The following is a 21,316-nucleotide window of genomic DNA, read 5'->3' on the forward strand; positions in this document are numbered from 1 at the left end:
AGAGGTGGATCAGTCCTACATAGAATGCCTAAGGGACTGGCTCTTGACGGCCCATAAAGTCATTAAAGAAAAGGTTTAAATATTCCATGTGCCTACAGCGGCTCAATTATAAGTTTATCAAGCGACGAGACTACTTTTTGTGCGAAAAAAACATAAATAACGACTTTATTCCACTATTCCATTACTTCCTTGTGGGCGCATGCGCGAGAACTGAGACGAGGACGTTCTCATTCGTCTACTTTTTGTTACCGGCTGCTCACCGCTTAGGAGTTTTACCGCCACCTACCATATAAAATGATGATCCATATATAAGGCGCTCTGGATTATAAGGAACACTGTCGTTTTTTGAGAAGATTAAAGGCTTTTAAGTGCACAGCGCGCATCTTCCTCTGCTTGTAAACAGAAAGTTTTGCGCTTCCAGCTATATCAGCACATCATCTTATACGGTAGGTGGCGGTAAAACTCCTAAGCGGTGAGCAGCCGGTAACAAGAAGTAGACGAACGAGAACGTCCTCGTCTCAGTTCTCGCGCATGCGCCCATTAGGAAGTAATGGAATAGTGGAATAAAATCGTTATTTATGTTTTTTTCGCACAAAAAGTAGTCTCGTCGCTTGATAAACTTATAATTGAGCCGCTGTAGGCACATGGAATATTTAAACCTTTTCTTTAATGACTTTATGGGCCGTCAAGAGCCAGTCCCTTAGGCATTCTATGTAGGACTGATCTAGCTCTCAGATTCAATCAAAAATATCTTTATTTGTGTTCCGAAGATGAACGAAGGTCTTACGGGGTTGGAACAGCATGGGGGTGAGTAATTAATGACTTAATTTTCATTTTTGGGTGAACTAACCCTTTAATGAAAATGGGTGAAGTGTCCCTTTAATAACAGATGATTCTATCACACGTCCTTATTCACTGTGTGTGTGTGTGTGTGTGTGTGTAGAGAGAAAGAGATAGTAGACCTACTTTAGATCTTACTGAATCATATAAGCCTATTTTATATTTTATTTGTCATACTTTAATGGTTAAAGGAATTTATTCAATGGACAAATCAAACACAAATGTGTAATGTCATTCAGCGTACGTTTGAATCGGAATATATAAATAGTACGAAGAGAGTCCGGCAGAATAAACACAAATGAGAATGGACCAGTTTGTCTCGGTATGGTTATTTGATACATTTATGTACTTATAGAGTTGTAATTGCATCTTTTTGCAAGTATGGATGTGCAACACACACAGACACACGGACACTAACACTGGCACAATTTTTTGAAACTACATACACATTCTGTGATAAAGTTTGCAACATACAAGCAAAATTTGTAACGGATCACAGAGACGGATGTAAATGCAAAAGACTCTTTATTTTTGTATACACAGACATGATGGTCAGACACAAAACACAGGTGGATAAACTCCACAGGTGCAGGTCGAGCGATCAGTGCTGGATGGAAGGGTGACACAGGGACCGCGGTGAGCTACTGGTGAAAGAGATATCCATGATGACCCAGTGAAGTGCTTGGTATCCAGTGCAGGTGAAGAATCCAGACGAGACGAAATACACAGGGAATCCACAATCCAACACGAGCACGATCCACATGAACACACCGGGGAAAACGATCTGACAACATGAGACACCAATGACTGGGCTTATAGACGAATCCGACGAGCGTTCTTGTGTAGGCTGCCATCTTGTGGCGACGCCATTACTGAGCTGTTACACCGGCATAGACATATGCACCGGCATGTAAACAAACCTCGGAGATAAGGTGATAACGCACCCTTGATGACAGCTACAGCCAGGCAGACTTGTTGGGTTGATGATGTTAGACATTGGCCTCCAGTCACAGATGAAGGTACAAACGATCTTACAGATTATTTATGAAAATAGCTTGGCAAGCTAGCTAGGCTAACGTTTGCTACAGAGGAAACTAAAAAAAGATCTGTCCATTTGGCAACAATAAATAAATAAATGAAATCAAATAAACAATTTCATGTTTTTCATTTGTGTCCATTATTTATCTCATTTTTACATTGCAACGGACAAGGTTAAGGTAACGTTACAGCTAGAAAGTATACATAATATCGACCAACTACTGTTTTTAAACCATGGAAAGAGGTCAATATAACAGCGGGAGAACAATTATGTCACATAACGTTACATTCAGCTCAGGAAAGCCATTTAATGACCATAGCATGTAAATTGAATAGAAAAAAAAACAAGAGAGGAGATTTTGCTGATCACTATATCACACATTTATTATATTTTTTTACTTATGTCATTAAATAATTGTTATTATACGCGAATGTCCGCGTCTTGTACTCGCCCAGGAAATCTGTGTAAACCGTACGGCTCCAGACAGGGGCAGTCGACCCGGGGTATTCACAATGTTTTCTCTTCAAAATTGAAATTTTACTGCCACCATTGAAACAATTTATAACGGAAACTGTTTACCCACTCGACATTATACAAGGGCTAACGTTGTAACGTTAGTGACAGTCGTAAATCGCGAGCTGTTTATTCCAGTGGACGCAAGTTGCAACTAAAACAATAGAAGGCAATGGCGCAACGCTACCCAGCAACAGCTCAGTAATGGCGCCCGCTTACTTCGGGTAGTTTCGCCGGATTCGTCTATAAAGGGACAAACGGATTGAAACCAGCTGGCGCTGCTGATCAGCAGTGATCAGTGACCACGCCCACAGACACACAAACAACAGCACGCGAGACGAGAGAGACAGTGAATTCATGAACCGTGACAAAATTGCATTTATGCGAGGGACCTGTGGCGTCACGTTTACTTGTCATACAGGTGCTTCTGTGGCAAATGTGAGGAGATGGCTAACTTACAGAACAAGAACATATATATATATATATATATGCAGCTCACAAAGTGGAGGTGGTAAAATCCTAATAATGTTTGTATTTTAAGTATTTTTATAATAATAATAGTATTTTGTATTTTTCTAAAACTATCATAAAGCTACATTGTTTCCCACAGTATTGTGTGTGTGGTGTGAACCTCTGCACCCAGGGGGTGCGGGGGCATGCTCCCCCTGAAGAAAAGTTTGCACGTTTGAAAGATAAAATTAATAAATCTTGAAAGTTCAAAATTAATTGATTAACTAATTTAGTGTCTAAAATGAGCCTGTTCTGTAGTAGGCTACACATATTTTCTGAGCCACAGACGGAGAGCACTCACCGCTTGACATCACAACTATTCAGCCACATAATGTTTTCAACCACATAAAGTTTATTTTAGGTTTCAGACATTTAAATCCACATAAGTAAGTTACTAAAAAAGCAATACATTTGTTTGCTTTTTGTCAAATACAGACTTATGCCTATGCAAGCGGCAATAATAATTATTTCCATAATAATTAGACAACACGTATTATTCATATCAAATACACATTGTGTAAGTAACTTTCGAGTTTACTCTATGCCTCTACCAGTTCACCGGCCACTTACTTTCATGTATTTCGGGAGAAGTAGATAAACAGACGTTCGTTAAATCCAGATCCGATTCTCTAAAATGCGGCAAAAACTAACGTCTGCGTATAGCTCAACTAAGGTGTTAAACAACAATACATATCCACTTGCTCATATTTGACAATCGGAATATCAGATATTTCCTGCTATAGTCAACAAATTTGTGAAATAAACGCAGATAATCAGTCATTCAGCGCTATGGGCTCTATGCACGGCGGTATTTCCGGTGAAGGTGTAAGGATGCTCGATAACTTCCGCCGATCATAGAGTCCAATGCAATACCGAGAATTTATATTGAATTTTATACTCCATGGTTATACTAAAGAAACGACACCCCTCGTTGTGTTTATGCCTCTTTTTAAAATTCTATTAAATAAACATAACTATATATAAAATTACATACTAAAATAACTTACTAAACGTATGTATGTTTCGTTTCAAAGAAGGGAGGACAGTAAATTTTGAAGACTCTGCCATAATCCCGTTTTCCTCGGTTTTCCTTCGCTTTAATCTCCACAACCGGAAATGGACGAGCATCCTTGCGTCAAATGCGGAATTTATGCGTGCATATAGCCCATTGTGTCTGCGGTGTGACCATACTGTCTGGGTGTGACAAGCAATGACGCGTCACCATGGAAACCATAAAGGGAGACAATCTAAATAACGAGTGCCTCTAAAAACTTTAAAACTTACGTGTTAAAAGGTTAAGGCTTACATTTAAATGTGTCATCGTGTCGTTTTGAGTTTATGCTCGATAAATAAAGTAACTAATAGAGTTGGGCACAAAATTACCACATTTTCTCCTGCCCCACACTTTGAGAAAGACCGTTTTAGAGTGTCACCCCTTCATTGCTGTACACTTTTTTGAAAGAAGCCCAGAGGGTTAACTTAGTGTTTTTCTTGTTTGCATGTTTTCGTCTATTGCAGGACGTTGAAGTCTCTTGCCGTTTGCCGCACGTTTTTGTGTTTGGTTGTGCTGTGTATTTGCTGCATGTGTGTTGCATTGAAATCTCTCGGCCAACGTATTTTGGTTCATTTTTGTATCTCATTATTTGAGCATGCCACATACACTTTTTTTTAATTGCAGAATTGCATTATTTTTTTATAACATTTTAATTTTTTGCTGTCTTTTTATTATTCTTGTATTGTGACTAGTTGTTCCTATTTTTTGCTTTACTCTAGTATTGGTTTGTCTTTTGTTTTTGTTTTTATCTGGCTGGGATTTTCTTCCCCTCTCATTAAAGTATTGTACTTTGCTTTTCTATAGCAAGGACACAATTTTTTATCATTCCTTGCACAATATATAAGCATAACACAGAGATCATTTCTGGTTCAGTTTTGGGGTCTCTGGTATAATATTGGCCCAGTGCTGTTTTATGGAGCTTCTGGATAAGTTGTGGCTGAGTTCTGGGCTAAAGGTCGTGGCAGTTTGGCTTTTGTCTGGCTGACATATGGGGATTACAGCGTTGTTTTGGGCCAGTTCTGGATAATATCTGGGTACATTGTAAAGCTCTGGGCGAGTTTTGGTCTGCTCCCGCCATTGACCTGGTTGACTTACGGCAAACAGTACTTAGGCCAACCTTGGGCTGTATTTCCATGCGGTATGTGGGCCAAAATCTCAGCCGAAATTTAGCCAAATCCGGCCGAAAGCCAATTTGCTATCTGGGAGAAAGCAGCGATGAAGAGAGGCAAGCAGAACCTCACCACACACGGCTCTTACAAAACGTTTCTGAATGGTAACTTTCCTATATATTTTTTTTAACTTTATACATGTTTGTCTTACACAAAATAAATAGCATCAAACTAACTGGCTACTATATACACAAACAGCATTGGCACTGGTTTACATTCTTGATCAAATCGAAAAATAACACCATAAAGTATATATACATGAAAAATACATTTACAACATTAGTACATATACAAAATTCAGGTCCAAAATGTTTGTACGCGTTTGTCGTAGACACAAAATAGCATAACTAGTTTAGCTCTTTTAAGCCCACCTTTAATCCAAATCTTCTATGCCATACTCAACTTTGTGGTTCAGCATACCTCCAGTTTATTTAGCGATATTGTCAGCAGACTTTCGTCAGTTTAGTCTTGATCAAAGCCCGGAAGTAGAAGAGCTTGTGGTGGCGTTCACTGAAGCAGCTGAGCCTTTCAAAGGAATGGAAACAGATTATAAACAGATGCAGTATTTTACTAAATCAACTTCATTCAGCCAGTTGAGGAGCTTCTATCTGGGGTTCCCTTTCGTCCTGGGAACTCCAACGTGTCGTCGGGGAGATCCCTGACGAATTGGGATCACACTAGGGAGCCTTATTACCTCTGATAGAATTAACAATGAGCCAATAACCATTGGCATGCAATCTTTGCATTCCGCGAGCCGCCTACAAGCGCGGATATAAAAGCGGAAGCAAACATAGACGCTTTTAACTTTGGAGTCTCTCAGTAGTGCCTCTGTGCTGCTGTTCCTTACCTTTTGAAGAGAAATGAGCTGAAGAAAGAAGACTCTTTGACGGCGCTTGTGTGATCAAGGCGACTGAGAGCAGCACAAGGGCTTGCAGTTTCACCCAGAAGTGTCTGCCGCGCTGATCCCGCGGTGCTTCGGCGCTTCAAAGTGCTTCTTCTTCTTTTTTATTTTATTTTCCTTCTAAAAGAGCTCCTCGGTGTGTTCGCGTCGTTTTCAGGATGTCGACTCACCCGTGCGTTTCTGGATGTGGTCAATCTCTTCCTCAGGAAGATGGCCATAAACACTGTCTGTCGTGCTTGGGCTTAGTGCACGCGGAGGCGGCGTTTGTGGATGAGTCATGCTCTCATTGCCGGAATATGACTCTCGCGATGCTACATTCGAGACTGAGATCCCTGAAACATGGGGGAGTCCCTTCAGAGAATCTCTGGTCTAGTTCGTCTGCTGGTTCAGTTCAGCACACGGCTGCTACGGTGATTCCTGTTGGTGAGCGAATGAGGATTACTGTGAGAAACGCGACAGGTGAAAGATCCTGTCAAGCGCCTCACGCCTCTAGTGGCACGCTGCCGTCGGCACTTCCGGTGGAGCGGCCGGAGCCCCCTCGGGCGGTTCCGGTTGTCTCCTTCGGCGCGCCACCTGAGGATCAAATATCGATCGCTGCATCGGAGGAAGAGCGGTCTTCTGGTGAAGACTCTACGGTGCTGCCCCCTTCGGGTGTGGTGGCGTCGGTGGAGCCTGACCCGGAAATGGCTGTTATGCTCGAGTGGGCGGCCGCGAATGTCGGGCTTGCGTGGAACCCTCCACCAGGTCCCGAACCTTCGCGGCTAGATGATTGGTGTCTCGGAGCGGGTCGTGCTGTTGCCCCACGGCCCGCTCCAGTTCCTTTCTTCCCGAAGTGCATGAGGAGTTGAGGAAGTCTTGGTCAGCGCCCCTGGCGCTAAGGCGGGGACAACCTCGCTCCTCCTTCCTCACCACCCTTGATAGCGGAGCGGCACATGGGTACGAGGGAATCCCCCCAGTGGAGCGGTCTATTGCGATGCAGCTGTGTCCGAAGACCGCTTCCTCCTGGCGGGGTGCCCCTTCACTCCCCTCCCGCGCCTGTGGGTTTTCCTCTGGGCTAACCAGGATGCCTACGGTGCGTGTGGAGACGCCGCTTCCGCCCTGCATGCCATGGCGCTTTTGCAAGTACATCAAGTGAGGGCGCTCCTTGGTGTGCAGGCGGGTGGTCCTGACCCAGCTCTGCTGCAGGAGCTGTGTGTGGCGACGGTCCGGACGAAAGTCGCCGCACGTTCGCTGGGTTTGGCGATGTCCACATTAGTGGTCCAGGAGTGGTCCATATGGCACCTCAGCCGGTTGGGGCTTCAGGTCAACTGGGACAAGAGAAAACTTTGCCTCATGCAGAGGATTTCTTATCTCGGTATGGAGTTGGACTCGGTCGCCCAGACGGCGCGCCTCACGGAGGAATGCGTCCAGTCAGTGCTCACCTGCCTCAGGTCCTTTCGAGGCTCCACTGAAACTATTTCAGAGGCTCCTGGGGCATATGGCAGCCGCAGTAACACCGCTCGGCCTGTTACATATGAGACCGCTCCAGCACTGGCTTTACGATTGAGTCCCGAGGTGGGCGTGGCAGAGCGGCACGTTCAGGGTCAAAGTAACCCCGCACGGTTGCCAAACCTTCTCCCGGATCCTGCGTTTCTTCGGGCCGGAGTGCCCTTAGTCCAGGTTTCCAGGCATGCTGTGGTTTTCACGGATGTCTCTGCCATGGGGTGGGGGGCCACGTACAAAGCGGCAGTCTCGGGTCTGTGGACGTGGGCCCCAGCTGCATAGGCATATCAACTGCCTGGAGTTGCAAGCAGTACGCTTGGCTTTGTGCTGCCTCAAGCGGTTTCTCAAAGACAAGCACGTACTGGTCCGTATGGACAGCACTGCGACTGTTGCGTATATCAACCGTCAAGGTGGTCTACGCTCCCGCCGCATGTCGCGACTCGCCTCCCACCTCCTCCTGTGGAGTCAGAAGCATCTGAGGTCGCTCCATGCCACTCATGTTCTACACTCTTAGAAAGAATGTGTCAAAAATGACACAACCTGTGTTAAATTTTGACACATCTGTGGGTGAGCTCCAGGACCACTAGTTTTGTGTTAATTTTAACTCATTCATTGTGTAAATGATTTTAACACAGTAATGTGTCAGGAAAGGTTAACATAAAGATGTGTAAACATGTGTCATTTTAACACAGTATGTGTTGTCCATGGCTACACAGAATGTGCAGGAAAATGCACCTACAGTACAACCCTATAGAAATTGCATTTTTGGCCTAATATCAGTTATATAAAACAATGACCAATGACAACCATTAATAAGTTCAAAACATTTATTGTCATGAAAACTATGAATAAAATTAATAGAACTCAGACTATAATGATACTATTTCAAGCAGTAAAAAATATATCCAGCATAGGACAGTTTCAAAAATGCATTAGGCAGATAAAAATTATATCATGTCAACACTTTGTATCTGGGATTGATGTAGATCTGATCATCCAAAAAATCTTGTCTGAATATCAAGAGGTCTGGAATCTGACAGATCAGTAGGAATTTGTACAAGACTGTACTCCTCCTTCTTTTCCACAACGAATGAGTAAAAAATGAAAACATGTAGCAAACATTAAGTGCAAAATGAATTGTCACAGCCATTTATCATAGCCTACAATATAATCTCTTGCAGCTAATTTTAAATCAATCATGAATTAGAAAAGAAACAAATGAATACAAAATGAATACATAGGAAGACTGAAAGATATAAACCATACCTGGATAGATTAAAGAGGCTACAGCAATGAGAAAAGTTTTCTTTGATTTTATCACCTGCACAGATTGAAGGCCAGTTAATCAACCAGTTAAAATCACCACGCTCAGTTGACGCACACACATACTCAAACTGCTGTACTCGGTAATAAAACTATCAAATCCTATCCATCCATTCATAAAACACTTCCTAGGACATGTTTAACAGTCTTAACAATAATAATACTGCATATTATTAACTTAATCAAACTTCTGAGAACTTGTATGTATTGGAAGAGCACCTCTAACTGCTAACCTCTCCTCAGCCCGCTCTAATTAGTCTGAGGAGGACGCAGCGTGAGCTCAGCTGAACGATAATCATGTCACGACGTCAGTTCAAATAAATCAAAACTTATTTTCCCAAATTGACACTAACGATGTTCAAAACTAAATATATTGCGTTTTAGTTAACAAATTAGTGTAAAGTAAATCAATACAAATTTACAGGAAGGATAAAGGAAACACATTCAGTGAATATACTCATGAATATTAACATCCGTCACACTTACAAAAACATTTGGTAACGCTTTACAATAATGTCTAATTTCTTAACATTAGTTAACGAGTTAACTATAAATCAACAACAAGAAAAAAAAATATATTAACAGCATTAATTAACTTTCGATAATGTTAGATAATAAAAAAAACTCATTTTAGTTCATGGTGGATTAACTGTTTACAGATACAACTTTTGATATAAAAAAATTTGTAAATGTTGAGATTAACAAACAGTATATAATTATTTTTCATTGTTAACCAATGTAGATAATTAATGTTAACAAATGAAACCTTGTTATAAAGTGTTACCAAGTTTTCTAATCAATTTAGCTTTATTTACAACATTAAAGCACATTCCCTTTCGTAGTCACTTCGAGTTACGTCAGAAGTGACGGAGATTGGGGGTTTCTCATAGAAAGCCAATCCTCTTCGAGTATTTAAAAACGAGCCAATGGCATGCAATGCCTTGGGGCTGCGGAAATTTGCATAGCGTACTCCGCCCAACTCCGTGAGTATAAAAGGAGGAAGTGAACGCAACCGCAGTGTGTTTTCGCTTCGGAGCCAAGAGAACCTCTTCACTCCTGAAAGCCATTCTCACTGTTCAAGACTCTTCGAGACGAGCGTCCTCTTCAGTGTTGGTGTGACGGCGGTACCCAGCGAGATTCTGCATCGCCTGCGATCTGAGCAGTGGTCTGCCAGACTTTGCACTTCTCCCTGGTAGCCTCAGCGCTGAAAGAGTGAATTTCCTCCTCTCATTGAAAGAGCTGCACGCGGCACGTCTTTTTAAAGATGGTTCGCCCGTGTTCTTCTGGGTGTGGTAGATTTCTGTCGTCATCTGATGGTCACGAGCGCTGCTTTGTATGCCTGGGCATTAAGCATGCAGCAGCAGCGTTCGTGGATGACTCATGTTCTTTCTGTGGGAACATGACCATCGCTTCACTGAGGTCGAGGCTCGATGATCTCACTAGAGTGAGAGCCCCGGTCCCCCCTACTCGATCGGCTTCCTTCACGGAAGGGGGCCCGTCGACTCGGGGACCCGGTGGGTTAACGGTGACGGTGTGGGATAAAGCCCCGACGCTTCCTCGGGCCACACCTCCCGCCTCAGTGCGAGAGCCAGCGAGCGTTAGCTCGATCCAGTCGGCTGCTTCTTCGGCGGCGCCGGCTGCTTCGGGCAGCGCTCCAGATGATGATGCGATGTCTATCACAGCATCACTAGGCGGGCTAGAGTCCTCGGAAGATGAGGATGCGGCTGCGTTGCCTCCTTCGGGAGTACCAGCGTTGTCCGTGTCGGATCCCGAGCTGACGGCCATGCTGTCTCGAGCCGCTGGGAGTATCGGGCTAGAATGGAATCCTCCGTCCTGCCCCGATCTCTCACGGATGGATGATTGGTTTTTGGACAAAGCTGCCGCCGCAAGGCCACGGCCAACTCCAATACCTTTCTTCCCCGAGCTGCATGCCGAGTTATCGCGCTCTTGGGGGGCTCCCCTGTCCACTCGAGAGCGCGATCTCTCCCCCGCCTTTCCCCCCCTCGATGGTGGGGCCGCCCGTGGGTACACTGGGATGCCCCCGGTGGAGCGCTCTGTTGCGATGCAGCTGTGTCCACAGAGCGCCTCCTCCCGTGGTCCTCCTAAGCACCCATCCAAAGCCTGTAGGTTCTCGTCTGCTATGGCGGCGCGTTCCTATAGAGCAGCGGGACAGGCGGCCTCCGCTTTGCATGCGATGAGCACTTTGCAGGTCTTCCAAGCGAAGATGCTCAGAGACATGCGCGAGGGCGGGACTGATCCAACGGCATTTAAAAATTTGTGGCCCGCCACTGACCTTGCTCTCCGGGCAACGAAAGTGGCCGCTCGCGCCGTTGGTCAGGTGATGGCCACCAGTGTGGTCCAGGAGCCCCATCTCTGGCTCAACCTGGCAGACGTTCAGAGCGCTGAGCGGACTCGTCTGCTCGATGCTCCACTCTCCCAGGTTGGCCTTTTCGGCGGTGCAGTCGAGGACTTCGCCCAGCAGTTCTCCACTGCCCAGAAGCAGACGGAGGCAATTAAACACATTCTGCCCCGGCGACTAGCTGCTGCCTCCACCCACTCGCCGGCACAGATGCCTCCCGCTGCTCGCCGCCGAGGACGCCCCCCTGCGGCTCCCCTCCCTCCCGCCCGGCCCCAGCAGCAGCCTTCACCCGGGCCACGGCGTGGAGGAGGCCGCAGGCAGGCGTCACAGCCCCCTCAGGCCGCACGCCCCGCTAAACGCCAGGCTAAGCGACGATCCTGACACGGGCTGCTCAGTGACGAAGTCGAGTCTTTCCCAGGAGGCGGTAGCAGGCCCCCTCCTTCCCCCGGTGGAGGGCCGGGGGAGAATCTTTTGTTCTCAGCTCCCACGGGTGGGCAGCACCCTGAGTTGGTTAAAGAAAGACTTGACATCATCACTGAGCCCACAGACTGGAGTGGGTGTGCTCGACGTCCCAGTGCGTCAGCCCACACACTCCTCTCTGTCTCTGAGGGCGCGGAAGGGTGTGTGTGTCGTCCCCGGGCTACGCCAATCCCTTCCCCCTCTATCGCCAGACCCCCGGCAGAACAGACCCCCGTGGAACGCTCTGCTTTCCCTGGTCCCTTCTGTCGGGGAGCGGGCTTCGACGGTGCATCCGAGCGGGGTAACTCCTGCACGCATGCCGGTCGACCCGCCTCGCTGCCTCTCTGGGGGGACGTCTGTGGTTCGAATGACCCCGCTGGTTCACTTCCTGGAAGCCTGGCTAGCGCTTCCTGGGCTGTCCCGCTGGGTCATCAGAACAATCAGATTCGGCTACGCGATTCAGTTCGCACGGTCTCCTCCCCGTTTCAGGGGAGTTCGCTCCACGATGGTCGGTGGCAATGCCCCGGTCTTGAGAGCGGAGATTGCGACCCTGCTGACGAAGGGTGCAATCGAGACGGTCCCTCCAGCTGAGGTGAGGTCCGGGTTTTACAGCCCCTACTTCATTGTCCCCAAAAAGACCGGTGGGTTACGACCGATCCTGGACCTGCGCATTTTGAACCGTTCTCTCCATCGACTACCGTTCAAAATGCTCACGGCCAAACGCATTTTCGAATGTGTTCGGTTTCAGGATTGGTTTGCAGCGATCGACCTGAAGGACGCGTACTTCCATGTCTCCATTTTGCCTCGACACAGACCGTTTCTTCGGTTTGCTTTCGAGGGCCAGGCATATCAGTACACGGTTCTCCCATTCGGGTTAGCTCTGTCCCCTCGCGTCTTCACGAAGATCGTCGAGGCAGCCCTTGTTCCCCTTCGCGAGCACGGGGTTCGCATCCTGAATTATCTCGACGACTGGCTGATACTAGCACACTCTCGAGCTCAGGTTTGCGAACACAGAGACCTGGTGCTCCGGCACCTAGGCAAGGGCCTTCGGGTCAACCGGGAAAAGAGCAAACTTTGCCCCGTGCAGAGGATCTCTTTTCTCGGCATGGAGATAGACTCGGTCGCCATGTCCGCGCAGCTCACGAACGAGCGCGCGCACTCACTGCTGACTTGTCTTCGACAGTTCGAGGGCAAGAGTGCGGTTCCACTGAAACTATTTCAGAGGCTCCTGGGGCTTATGGCATCCGTGGCCGCGGCAACGCCGCTCGGTTTGCTTCATATGAGACCGCTTCAGCTGTGGCTTCGCGATCGAGTCCCGAGGTGGGCATGGCATCGCGGCTCGCTCCAAGTTCCAGTGACTCCAGCGTGCCGCCGAACCTTCTTCCCGTGGTCGAACCTCAGCTTCTTACGGACCGGGGTCCCTATTCAGCGAGTTTCCAGGCATCTCGTTGTCTCCACGGATGCGTCTACCACGGGTTGGGATGCCATGTGCAATGGGCATGCGGCCGCCGGTTCCTGGACAGGAGCCCAGCGCCTCATGCACATCAATTGCCTCGAGCTGCTGGCAGTACGGCTCGCCCTGCACCGCTTCAGAGCGTTGCTCTCGGGCCAGCATGTGCTTGTCCGTTCAGACAACACTACGGCAGTAGCGTACATCAACCACCAGGGGGGTCTACGCTCGCGCCGGTTGTCGCAGCTCGCCCGCCACCTCTTGATATGGAGTCAGAAGCACCTGAGGTCCCTTCGTGCAGTAAACATTCCTGGAGACCGGAACCTGGCAGCCGACGAGCTGTCACGGGTCCGTCCCATCTCTGGCGAATGGCGACTCCATCCCCAGTCGGTCCAGCTGATTTGGGACCAGTTCGGGGAGGCACAGATAGATCTGTTCGCCTCTCGGGACTCGTCCCACTGCGCCCAGTTTTATTCCCTGACCGGGGGTACGCTCGGTTCAGATGCGCTGGCGCACAGCTGGCCACGGGGCCCACGCAAGTATGCGTTTCCCCCAGTGAGCCTTCTTGCACGGGTGTTGTGCAAGATCAAGGAGGACGAGGAGCAGGTCTTGCTGGTAGCCCCCTACTGGCCCACCAAGACGTGGTTCTCCGAACTCATGCTCCTCGCGACAGCACCTCCTTGGCCTATTCCTCTGAGACAGGACCTACTCTCTCAGAGACGGGGCACTCTGTGGCACCCTCGGCGGGCAGGTTGAGTTCGCTGCCACCTGTGGTGGCGGCAACCATCACTTCCGCAAGAGCGTCGTCCACGAGACACCTTTACGCGTTGAAGTGGAACCTCTTCGTCAATTGGTGTTCTTCTCGCGGAGAAGACCCCCGGAGGTGTTCGATCGAGGTCGTGCTTTCCTTCCTGCAAGAAGGGTTGGAGCGCAGGCTGTCGCCCTCCACCCTTAAGGTTTACATTGCGGCCATTGCCGCTTCTCATGAAGCAGTGGAAGGTAAGTCCTTAGGGAAGCACGACCTGGTCATCAGGTTCCTGAGGGGAGCGAGGAGGCTGCATCCGCCTCGTCCTCCCCTCGTACCCTCTTGGGACCTCTCGGTAGTTTTAAGTGCTCTGCAGAGGCATCCCTTTGAGCCTTTGCAATCAGTAGAGTTAAAGTTTCTGTCCATGAAGACAGCACTCCTGGTTGCATTGGCCTCCATCAAGAGGGTGGGGGACCTGCACGCATTCTCCGTTGACGAAGCGTGCCTGGAGTTCGGGCCGGCTTACTCTCACGTGATCCTGAGACCCCAGCCTGGATATGTGCCCAAGGTTCCCACCACTCCCTTCCAGGACCAGGTGGTGAACCTGCAAGCGCTGCCCCTGAAAGAGGCAGACCCAGCCTTGGCACTGCTCTGTCCGGTACGTGCTCTCCGCACCTATGTCGACAGAACGCAGTGTTTCAGGACCTCAGACCAGCTCTTTGTCTGTCATGGGGGGAGCCAGAAGGGAAGGGCTCTCTCAAAGCAATGGCTGTCCCACTGGATAGTGGACGCCATTGCTTTGTCTTACCAGCAGCAAGGCCGTCCGTGCCCCCTTGGTGTGACTGCCCATTCCACTCGGAGTGTGGCCTCCTCTTGGGCTCTAGCGCACGGCGCCTCGCTAACAGACACCTGCAGAGCTGCAGGCTGGGCGACACCCAACACCTTCGCCAGATTCTATAATCTGCGAATTGAGCTGGTATCCTCTCACGTACTCATTTCGGCCAGTTCTGGATCCGCTCAGGTGTCTTCGCTTGCTCGCCACTCCACTCCCCGGACTGGATAAGTGCGATATTTCCTCAGTTCTTCCATTGAAGTCTTGAGTCCTCCAGCACCGACGATGCGGGCACCACTGCTGTTGCTCTGGATGCTGGCTAGGTACCTCCATGCGTACGGTTCCCCATGGTAACCGTCTCATGTGTATTATCCACTGTAAGCCTCTCTGAGCATGTGTCTTCCCTTGGCAAGCCATCTGCCACCCCTGGAGTTAAATTTTAGTAGCCACCTGCGGTTGGTGCTCCAGTGATTCCATATGCGTTCCTATGTGGCCATATGTGTATTCGTAAGTCCTCCCTTTGGTAGGCAGCTGGTAGCATGTCCCTCCCGGGATATGTTTCCCAGTGTACCTTGGTAATCCTGTGTCAAAGTGGGATCCCCCAAAAAAAAAAAAGGTAAGGCTCAGGGGTCCAGACTTTCGCAGGGCACTGGAAGACAGCTTGAAGATGGCGTGATGGCACAGACCCCCAATCTCCGTCACTTCTGACGTAACTCGAAGTGACTACGAAAGGGAACGTCTCGGTTACGTATGTAACCCTCGTTCCCTGAGTAGGGAACGGAGACGTTACGTCTCCCTGCCACTTCTGCTGTATCGCTGGGTAGATGCCGAGTTCAGTCTTGGCTCCTCAGCGAAGACATACTGCGGTTGCGTTCACTTCCTCCTTTATACTCACGGAGTAGGGCGGAGTACGCTATGCAAATATCCGCAGCCCCAAGGCATTGCATGCCATTGGCTCGTTTTTAAATACTCGAAGAGGATTGGCTTTCTATGCGAAACCCCCAATCTCCGTCACTTCTGACGTAACGTCTCCATTCCCTACTCAGGGAACGAGGGTTACATATGTAACCGAGACGTTTTTTTACAGTGTTGAGTCCTCTTTCACTTTATGCCCAGAAGGGACAATTCTTGCTACTAGATTTTCAGTTTTATACCACTGAGGGTACTCATTTTCCAGTTTGATTTTGATGTTGTGGCGTATCTACCAACACATTTATTTGTCCTATGGAAGACAACACTCCATGGGATCCTGTGAATCAGGCAAGAGGTGGCAGTTGAAGGGCCAGTTCAGGTTGATCAGGTTAAGAGCTTGACTGCATTGTTGCTCAGCTGTGGAACAGATGGACTGGCATGGCTGCAGAACTCCACTCTGAGGGCTACAGTGGGGCAAAAACATACCGCACACTAGTCGCCGAAAAGATTCAAAACAGGCAAGCTCCATCAGCACCTGCAATAATATCAGAACAAAATTTTCAAATAAAAATGTGAATTGTCTTGTTGATCAAGATAACTCTCTTGACACATTGAGAACAACTGTCTCACCCTGTACTTGTGCAGAATAGAAGCAGCCTCTCTCTGATCAGAAACAGTCAGCCAGATGTTTGGAAAGGATGTAAGATTATAGCTTAAACCTCTGCACATTTCAACCCGGATGGGCTCACAAGGTGAAGCTGAGAAGAAGAATAAGAAGAAGAAGAAGAAGAAGAAAAAAGAATGTGATTATTCAATGAGAGTGACTTTTGACTCCTAAAATGTCACTTTTTATCATGATATTTTAGTTCAAGGCTTTGCTTTAGCTATATGGTCAAGTACAGTCAGTAGCGTACCATGGGGTTTCAGTCAGGGCCTTCAGTAACGACCCGTATTGTGCCTCTTAGTGTAAATGATGACTTTAATTTTTGGATGAACTATACCTTTAACTGGGTTTTTTTTTTCTGAATGAATTAATACTCTAACAAGGAACTAAAACTGCCAGTAGATGGTGGTAAATGTCTAAATTAGTCATAATTAATTCAATTTATTCAAATGGCTGATTCATGCAAGAATGAAGTAAATAGGTGTGATTGACTTGAAGCGGTGCTGTGCAGACTGATCAGTGTATGACATCAAAGTATACAGAGCCGTCAGCTCTCGTGGTACTTTGATGTCATACACTGATCGGTCTGCCCAGGACCACTTCAAGTTGAAAAAGCCTGATGGCTCTCTTTATGAATGGGCCATTGAATCATTGGTACACCCGATCATTTGATTCATTCAAAACACTGTTGAATTCAATCAGAAACACTGATTAAAATTGTCTGTAAAAATTAAATCTGCATTGTTTATCCTTTTGATCTTCCATTCAAAAAACTGGCAAAATTCTTACCTTTTATTGAAGAAAAAAATTGAAAGTGGGGGTAAATCACATTATGAAATAAATGTTTTACTCCAAAACATGCTGGACATAATTGTTGGCACCCCTAGAATGTTTTATGAGAAAAATAAATATCTCTGAAGTACATTCCCATTAATATTAAATTTTTAAGCACACCAGGGTGACTAGGAACATGAAATTGTTCAGCTTCGACTTCTTGTCACACAGGAGTTTAAATATGAGGAAGCACAAAGGCCAAATTCCCTGAATCATCCATCACAATGAGTAAAACCAGAGAATATACTTTTGATGTGCAGCAAAAGATTGTTGAGCTTCACTAAATCCAAAGTGGATGTAAGAAAATAGCTAAAGAATTGAAAATTTCCATTTTGACCATCAGGGCAGCAATTAAGAAGTTATAATCAACTAAAGATGTTATGATTCTGCCAGGAAGAAGATGTGTGTCTACAGTATATTTTTTTAATGGACAGTGAGGATGAAAGTTTGAGTGGCCAAAGAACAACCAAACGCACCCAAAAAATGAAAAACAAACAACCCCTACGTCACCACATGTTGTTTGGGAGGGTTTCAAGAAAAATTCTCCTCGCTCCTCCAAAAGCAAACTCTAGCATATTCAGTGGTCAGACACGACTGGATCTTCAAAAGAGACCGGATTCTATGGTCAGATAAAATGGAAAAAAAGGGCTTTTTGGCAGCAAACCCAGCAGATGTGTTTGGTGCAAACAGGGATGAAGCGTACCCCATGCCTACGGTTAAATATACTGCTGGATCTTGTATGTTATGGGCCTATTTATTTGCTGGAGGTCCTGGACATCTTGTTCAGATAAATGGTATTATGGATTCTATCAAGTAAAAACAGATAAAAAAAAAAATCAAAACCTGACGCCTTTTGCTAGAAATCTCATAAAAAGCCATGGTTGGATCTTCCATCAGGACAACGGTCCAAAACAAACATCAAAATCAACACAAAAATGTGTAACTGAGCACAAAATGAAGCTTCTGCCATGACCGTCCCAGACCCTGACCTGATGAGTGGAGTGAACTGAAGAGAAGAAGCACCAACATGAACTTGTGATTCTGAAGGATCTGGAGAGATTCTATATGGAGGAATGGTCTCTGATCTCTTGTCAGGTGTTCTCCAAACTCATCAGGCATTATAGGAAAAGACTCTGTTATCTTGGCAAAAGGAGGTTGCAAAAAGTATTTAATAACAGGGTGCCAATAATTATGGCCAGCGTGTTTTGTAGAAAAACGTTTATTTCATAAAGTGATTTACCCCCACTTTAAATTATTTTACTTCAATGAAAGGTTAGATTTTTGTGAATTTTTTTAATGGAAGATCAAAAGGATAAACAATGCATATTTTATTTTTTACTGCCAGTTTTGATCATTTACCAGGGGTACCATTAATTTTGAGCATGACTGTAGGTAACCAAAACAGACAATATTGTGTCTAAAATATATCACAATATTAATTTCTTATTTATTGATCTGTTGTATAAAATATCACACTTGCACTCGTGCTGTTTGGAACAAAAACTAACAGGAACTATATCATATGATGTAAATATGAGACAACAACTCATACAGGGATGAGTTTTTGTCCCAGTATCTTGAATTTTCTAGGCATATTTAGGTGCATCATGTTCATCACCATCAACTGTATGAAATGTCTAATTACCAACGTAGGTCTGGGGTGGGGCGGTTGCATTAAATGTATTAAAATTCTAAGGCATTATTTTTTTACCCCAACTAATTTATATATTATGTTTAATTTATTAAACTAATGCATTGAATCGAGTCCTAAAATATAGATTTTCTCACTGAAAGGAGGGTAAGTAGAGTTAATGCAGTCGTGCTCATCTGCTCCATCTGTGCAGTCATTCCATCCATCACACAGCCAATCCTGGTGAAGACACTCCCCAGTGCCACAGGCAAACTGAGTTGGACTGCAAGTTCCTTAAAGCAGAAAGACATCATGCAGTGCAGCTTTACAAACTGACAAACTTTACAAAGATAGAGGTTTATAAAAATGTTGACAAAATTTTAAATTGACAAAAGCTGAGGAGTCATGTGGTACTCACTTTCTGAAAAAGATATGGCCTTAAATGATGCATAAAAACCACTGTCAGCAACACCGTCGTCTGCCACAAACACAACAGTCATCGCAGGTCCAGAAGAGGTAAGATCGGGAGGCAGCGCTGAACCACAATACCTGCAATGAATGATAGTGGTGCATAATATTGTGAAGTGAAGATTTAATTATAAAAATGCAGAAAGGACTGTGTGATGGTTAGCAGTATTATGTTAGGAATACTGTGACTTATTTTGATTCTGTAAGACCTGTATGTGTTGAGGAATGGGAGTTTATGTACTACAGGGTAACACTTTAGAATAGGTCCATCATGAATGAATAACTACACAGGAACAAATGAGTAGTGCACTATTAACATTCTACTATTAGCTACAATTAACTAACAAGAAAATGCTTAACAATAAGCAATAGCACTCAGTCAGATGAGGTAATTCACTATTTGCTAATCAGTAACTGGGTCATTGACGAATAAGGTATTTAAATGTAATAAAATATAATAGAGATCTATTTTTGAACTAATTTTGAAACCATTTTTTTAGTTTACCTAGGTGTTAATAAGATTATGTGGTTTGTACAATCAATTAACACCGCTTTTGCCATTTTTTACTGGACCGACAAAATTTGTAACCAAAAAAAGTCATTCGTTTTAACCATGAATATATTTAAAATTATTAATCTGCAGATAATTATTCATGAACAAACCTGATTACACATTAGACAGAGATGATGAGATAGTATATAGTGTGTAACACGGAAGAAATATAAAATAACATTTTCACTGATCTTGTAAATGTATCAATTATGTATTAACACTAAACCCTCCAACATATTCAAGTAAAACATTGCACAGGGAAAAAGGAAATGTAGAAAAAAAGCCTTATCTGCTTTATATTTGTATTATTGTGGTTCCTTTAATTATTTAAAACAATATTATTCAATTTAAATATTTACTATATTGGTTTTATCGAATGACTATGTCCTCTGCCCTTGACATTATGAATATTTAAGACAATAAACAGACACAAATAGCTTTTTATTGTTAATATAAAGGGACACTTCACCTATTTACATTCAGCATTGTATCGTGAGAAACCCAGACATATTTTGGAATGGTCGTGCATTACCTCATTTTTCCCTGAGACAGGAGAAATAAGAATTTCAGTGTTGCGATTCCTACTTATAATGATGTAAAAATCGCAATATTGCGTCATTGTAAGCAAGAAGGCACATATTTTGGTAAAGGGGTTGAGACAACAAACACTCATTCCTTATTTTTCCAGGGGGTGGGACCCACTCACGCTACAGACCTATTACAGATAAGTGGGTGGGACTTCACTTTCTGAAACTAAAAACAATATCCTTCATCTTGTTTGGAAGCTAAGCTACCAGGCACTGTGGAGCCAGATGTAAAGTTACGACAATGGCGAAAAGTAGCTAATCAATATGATATGGAAGAAGAGGATTTCTAAAGTCTGATGCTCGAATCAGATGTTCGAGGCTACTTTTACTAGCCGCAGTATAGCGAAGAGCAGCTGAGGCTGGTGGAGGAACAGGAGACGGCTGCCTCTTGCGGATGAGGAGCTCTGACTGACTTGAGCTGGGCAGACTCGTGGTGCCTGTGCTCTCACTGTGTGCCTATGGACACAGAGATAGAGTCTGTCTGCAGAAAACAATTTCAACGATGCCAATTTCTCCTGGACAAAATCTCTGAATCATGCGAGGACGGACGTTTAAGTTGTGATGTGAACCATCCTAGTTTTGCACCGCTTATGTTCTGAATGAACATCCCTGTATCATGCAATAATTCACCATTTTGAAAGAAATACAAATGAGGAGTAATTCACTAATGAGTTCGCCAACTACCTAGAAATTTTAAATGTGAAATGAATTTCAAGCTCTGGTGGTAGCTAGCCTTATAGACGGAAGAGTGATTTCTCTGAAAGGCAGATACCTCATAGGCACTGTTCTGGATTAGTGGGAGTGGCTTGCGGAGCTGTGCAATGTGGTGTTATGTCTTTTCTCGGTCAAGAAGGCATCAAATTCGAAATTTATTTTACATTTCAACTACACATATGACCCACTTTCAATAAAGATTAATGTTCCCATGGGTGAAATGGTCCTTTAATATAATAGGCTTTTAATGTAAAAAGTACTTCAAACATTAAAACATT

The 21,316-nt window shown here is 45.4% G+C and overlaps 2 protein-coding genes across 2 annotated transcripts in view; both read right to left on the reverse strand.

Moving 5' to 3' along the window:
• The window catches only part of LOC120466787 (uncharacterized), a 329,947-nt gene that overhangs the window by 144,353 nt on the left and 164,278 nt on the right, over nt 1-21,316 (reverse strand). The gene's annotated exons all lie outside the window — the stretch shown is intronic.
• The window catches only part of mfrp (membrane frizzled-related protein), a 58,380-nt gene continuing 52,742 nt past the window's right edge, over nt 15,679-21,316 (reverse strand). The window contains exons 8-11 of the mRNA XM_089121608.1: nt 19,135-19,265; nt 18,875-19,009; nt 16,219-16,346; nt 15,679-16,123 (exon numbers count right to left, since the gene is read on the reverse strand). Coding sequence (XP_088977734.1) covers nt 15,899-16,123; nt 16,219-16,346; nt 18,875-19,009; nt 19,135-19,265 — 619 coding nt within the window. The 3' untranslated portion in view covers nt 15,679-15,898. The remainder of the gene's footprint in view (nt 16,124-16,218; nt 16,347-18,874; nt 19,010-19,134; nt 19,266-21,316) is intronic.

The sequence above is a fragment of the Pimephales promelas genome, chromosome 16 (genome assembly GCF_988280905.1).
Source record: "Pimephales promelas chromosome 16, fPimPro1.hap1.1, whole genome shotgun sequence".
NCBI lineage: Eukaryota > Metazoa > Chordata > Actinopteri > Cypriniformes > Leuciscidae > Pimephales > Pimephales promelas.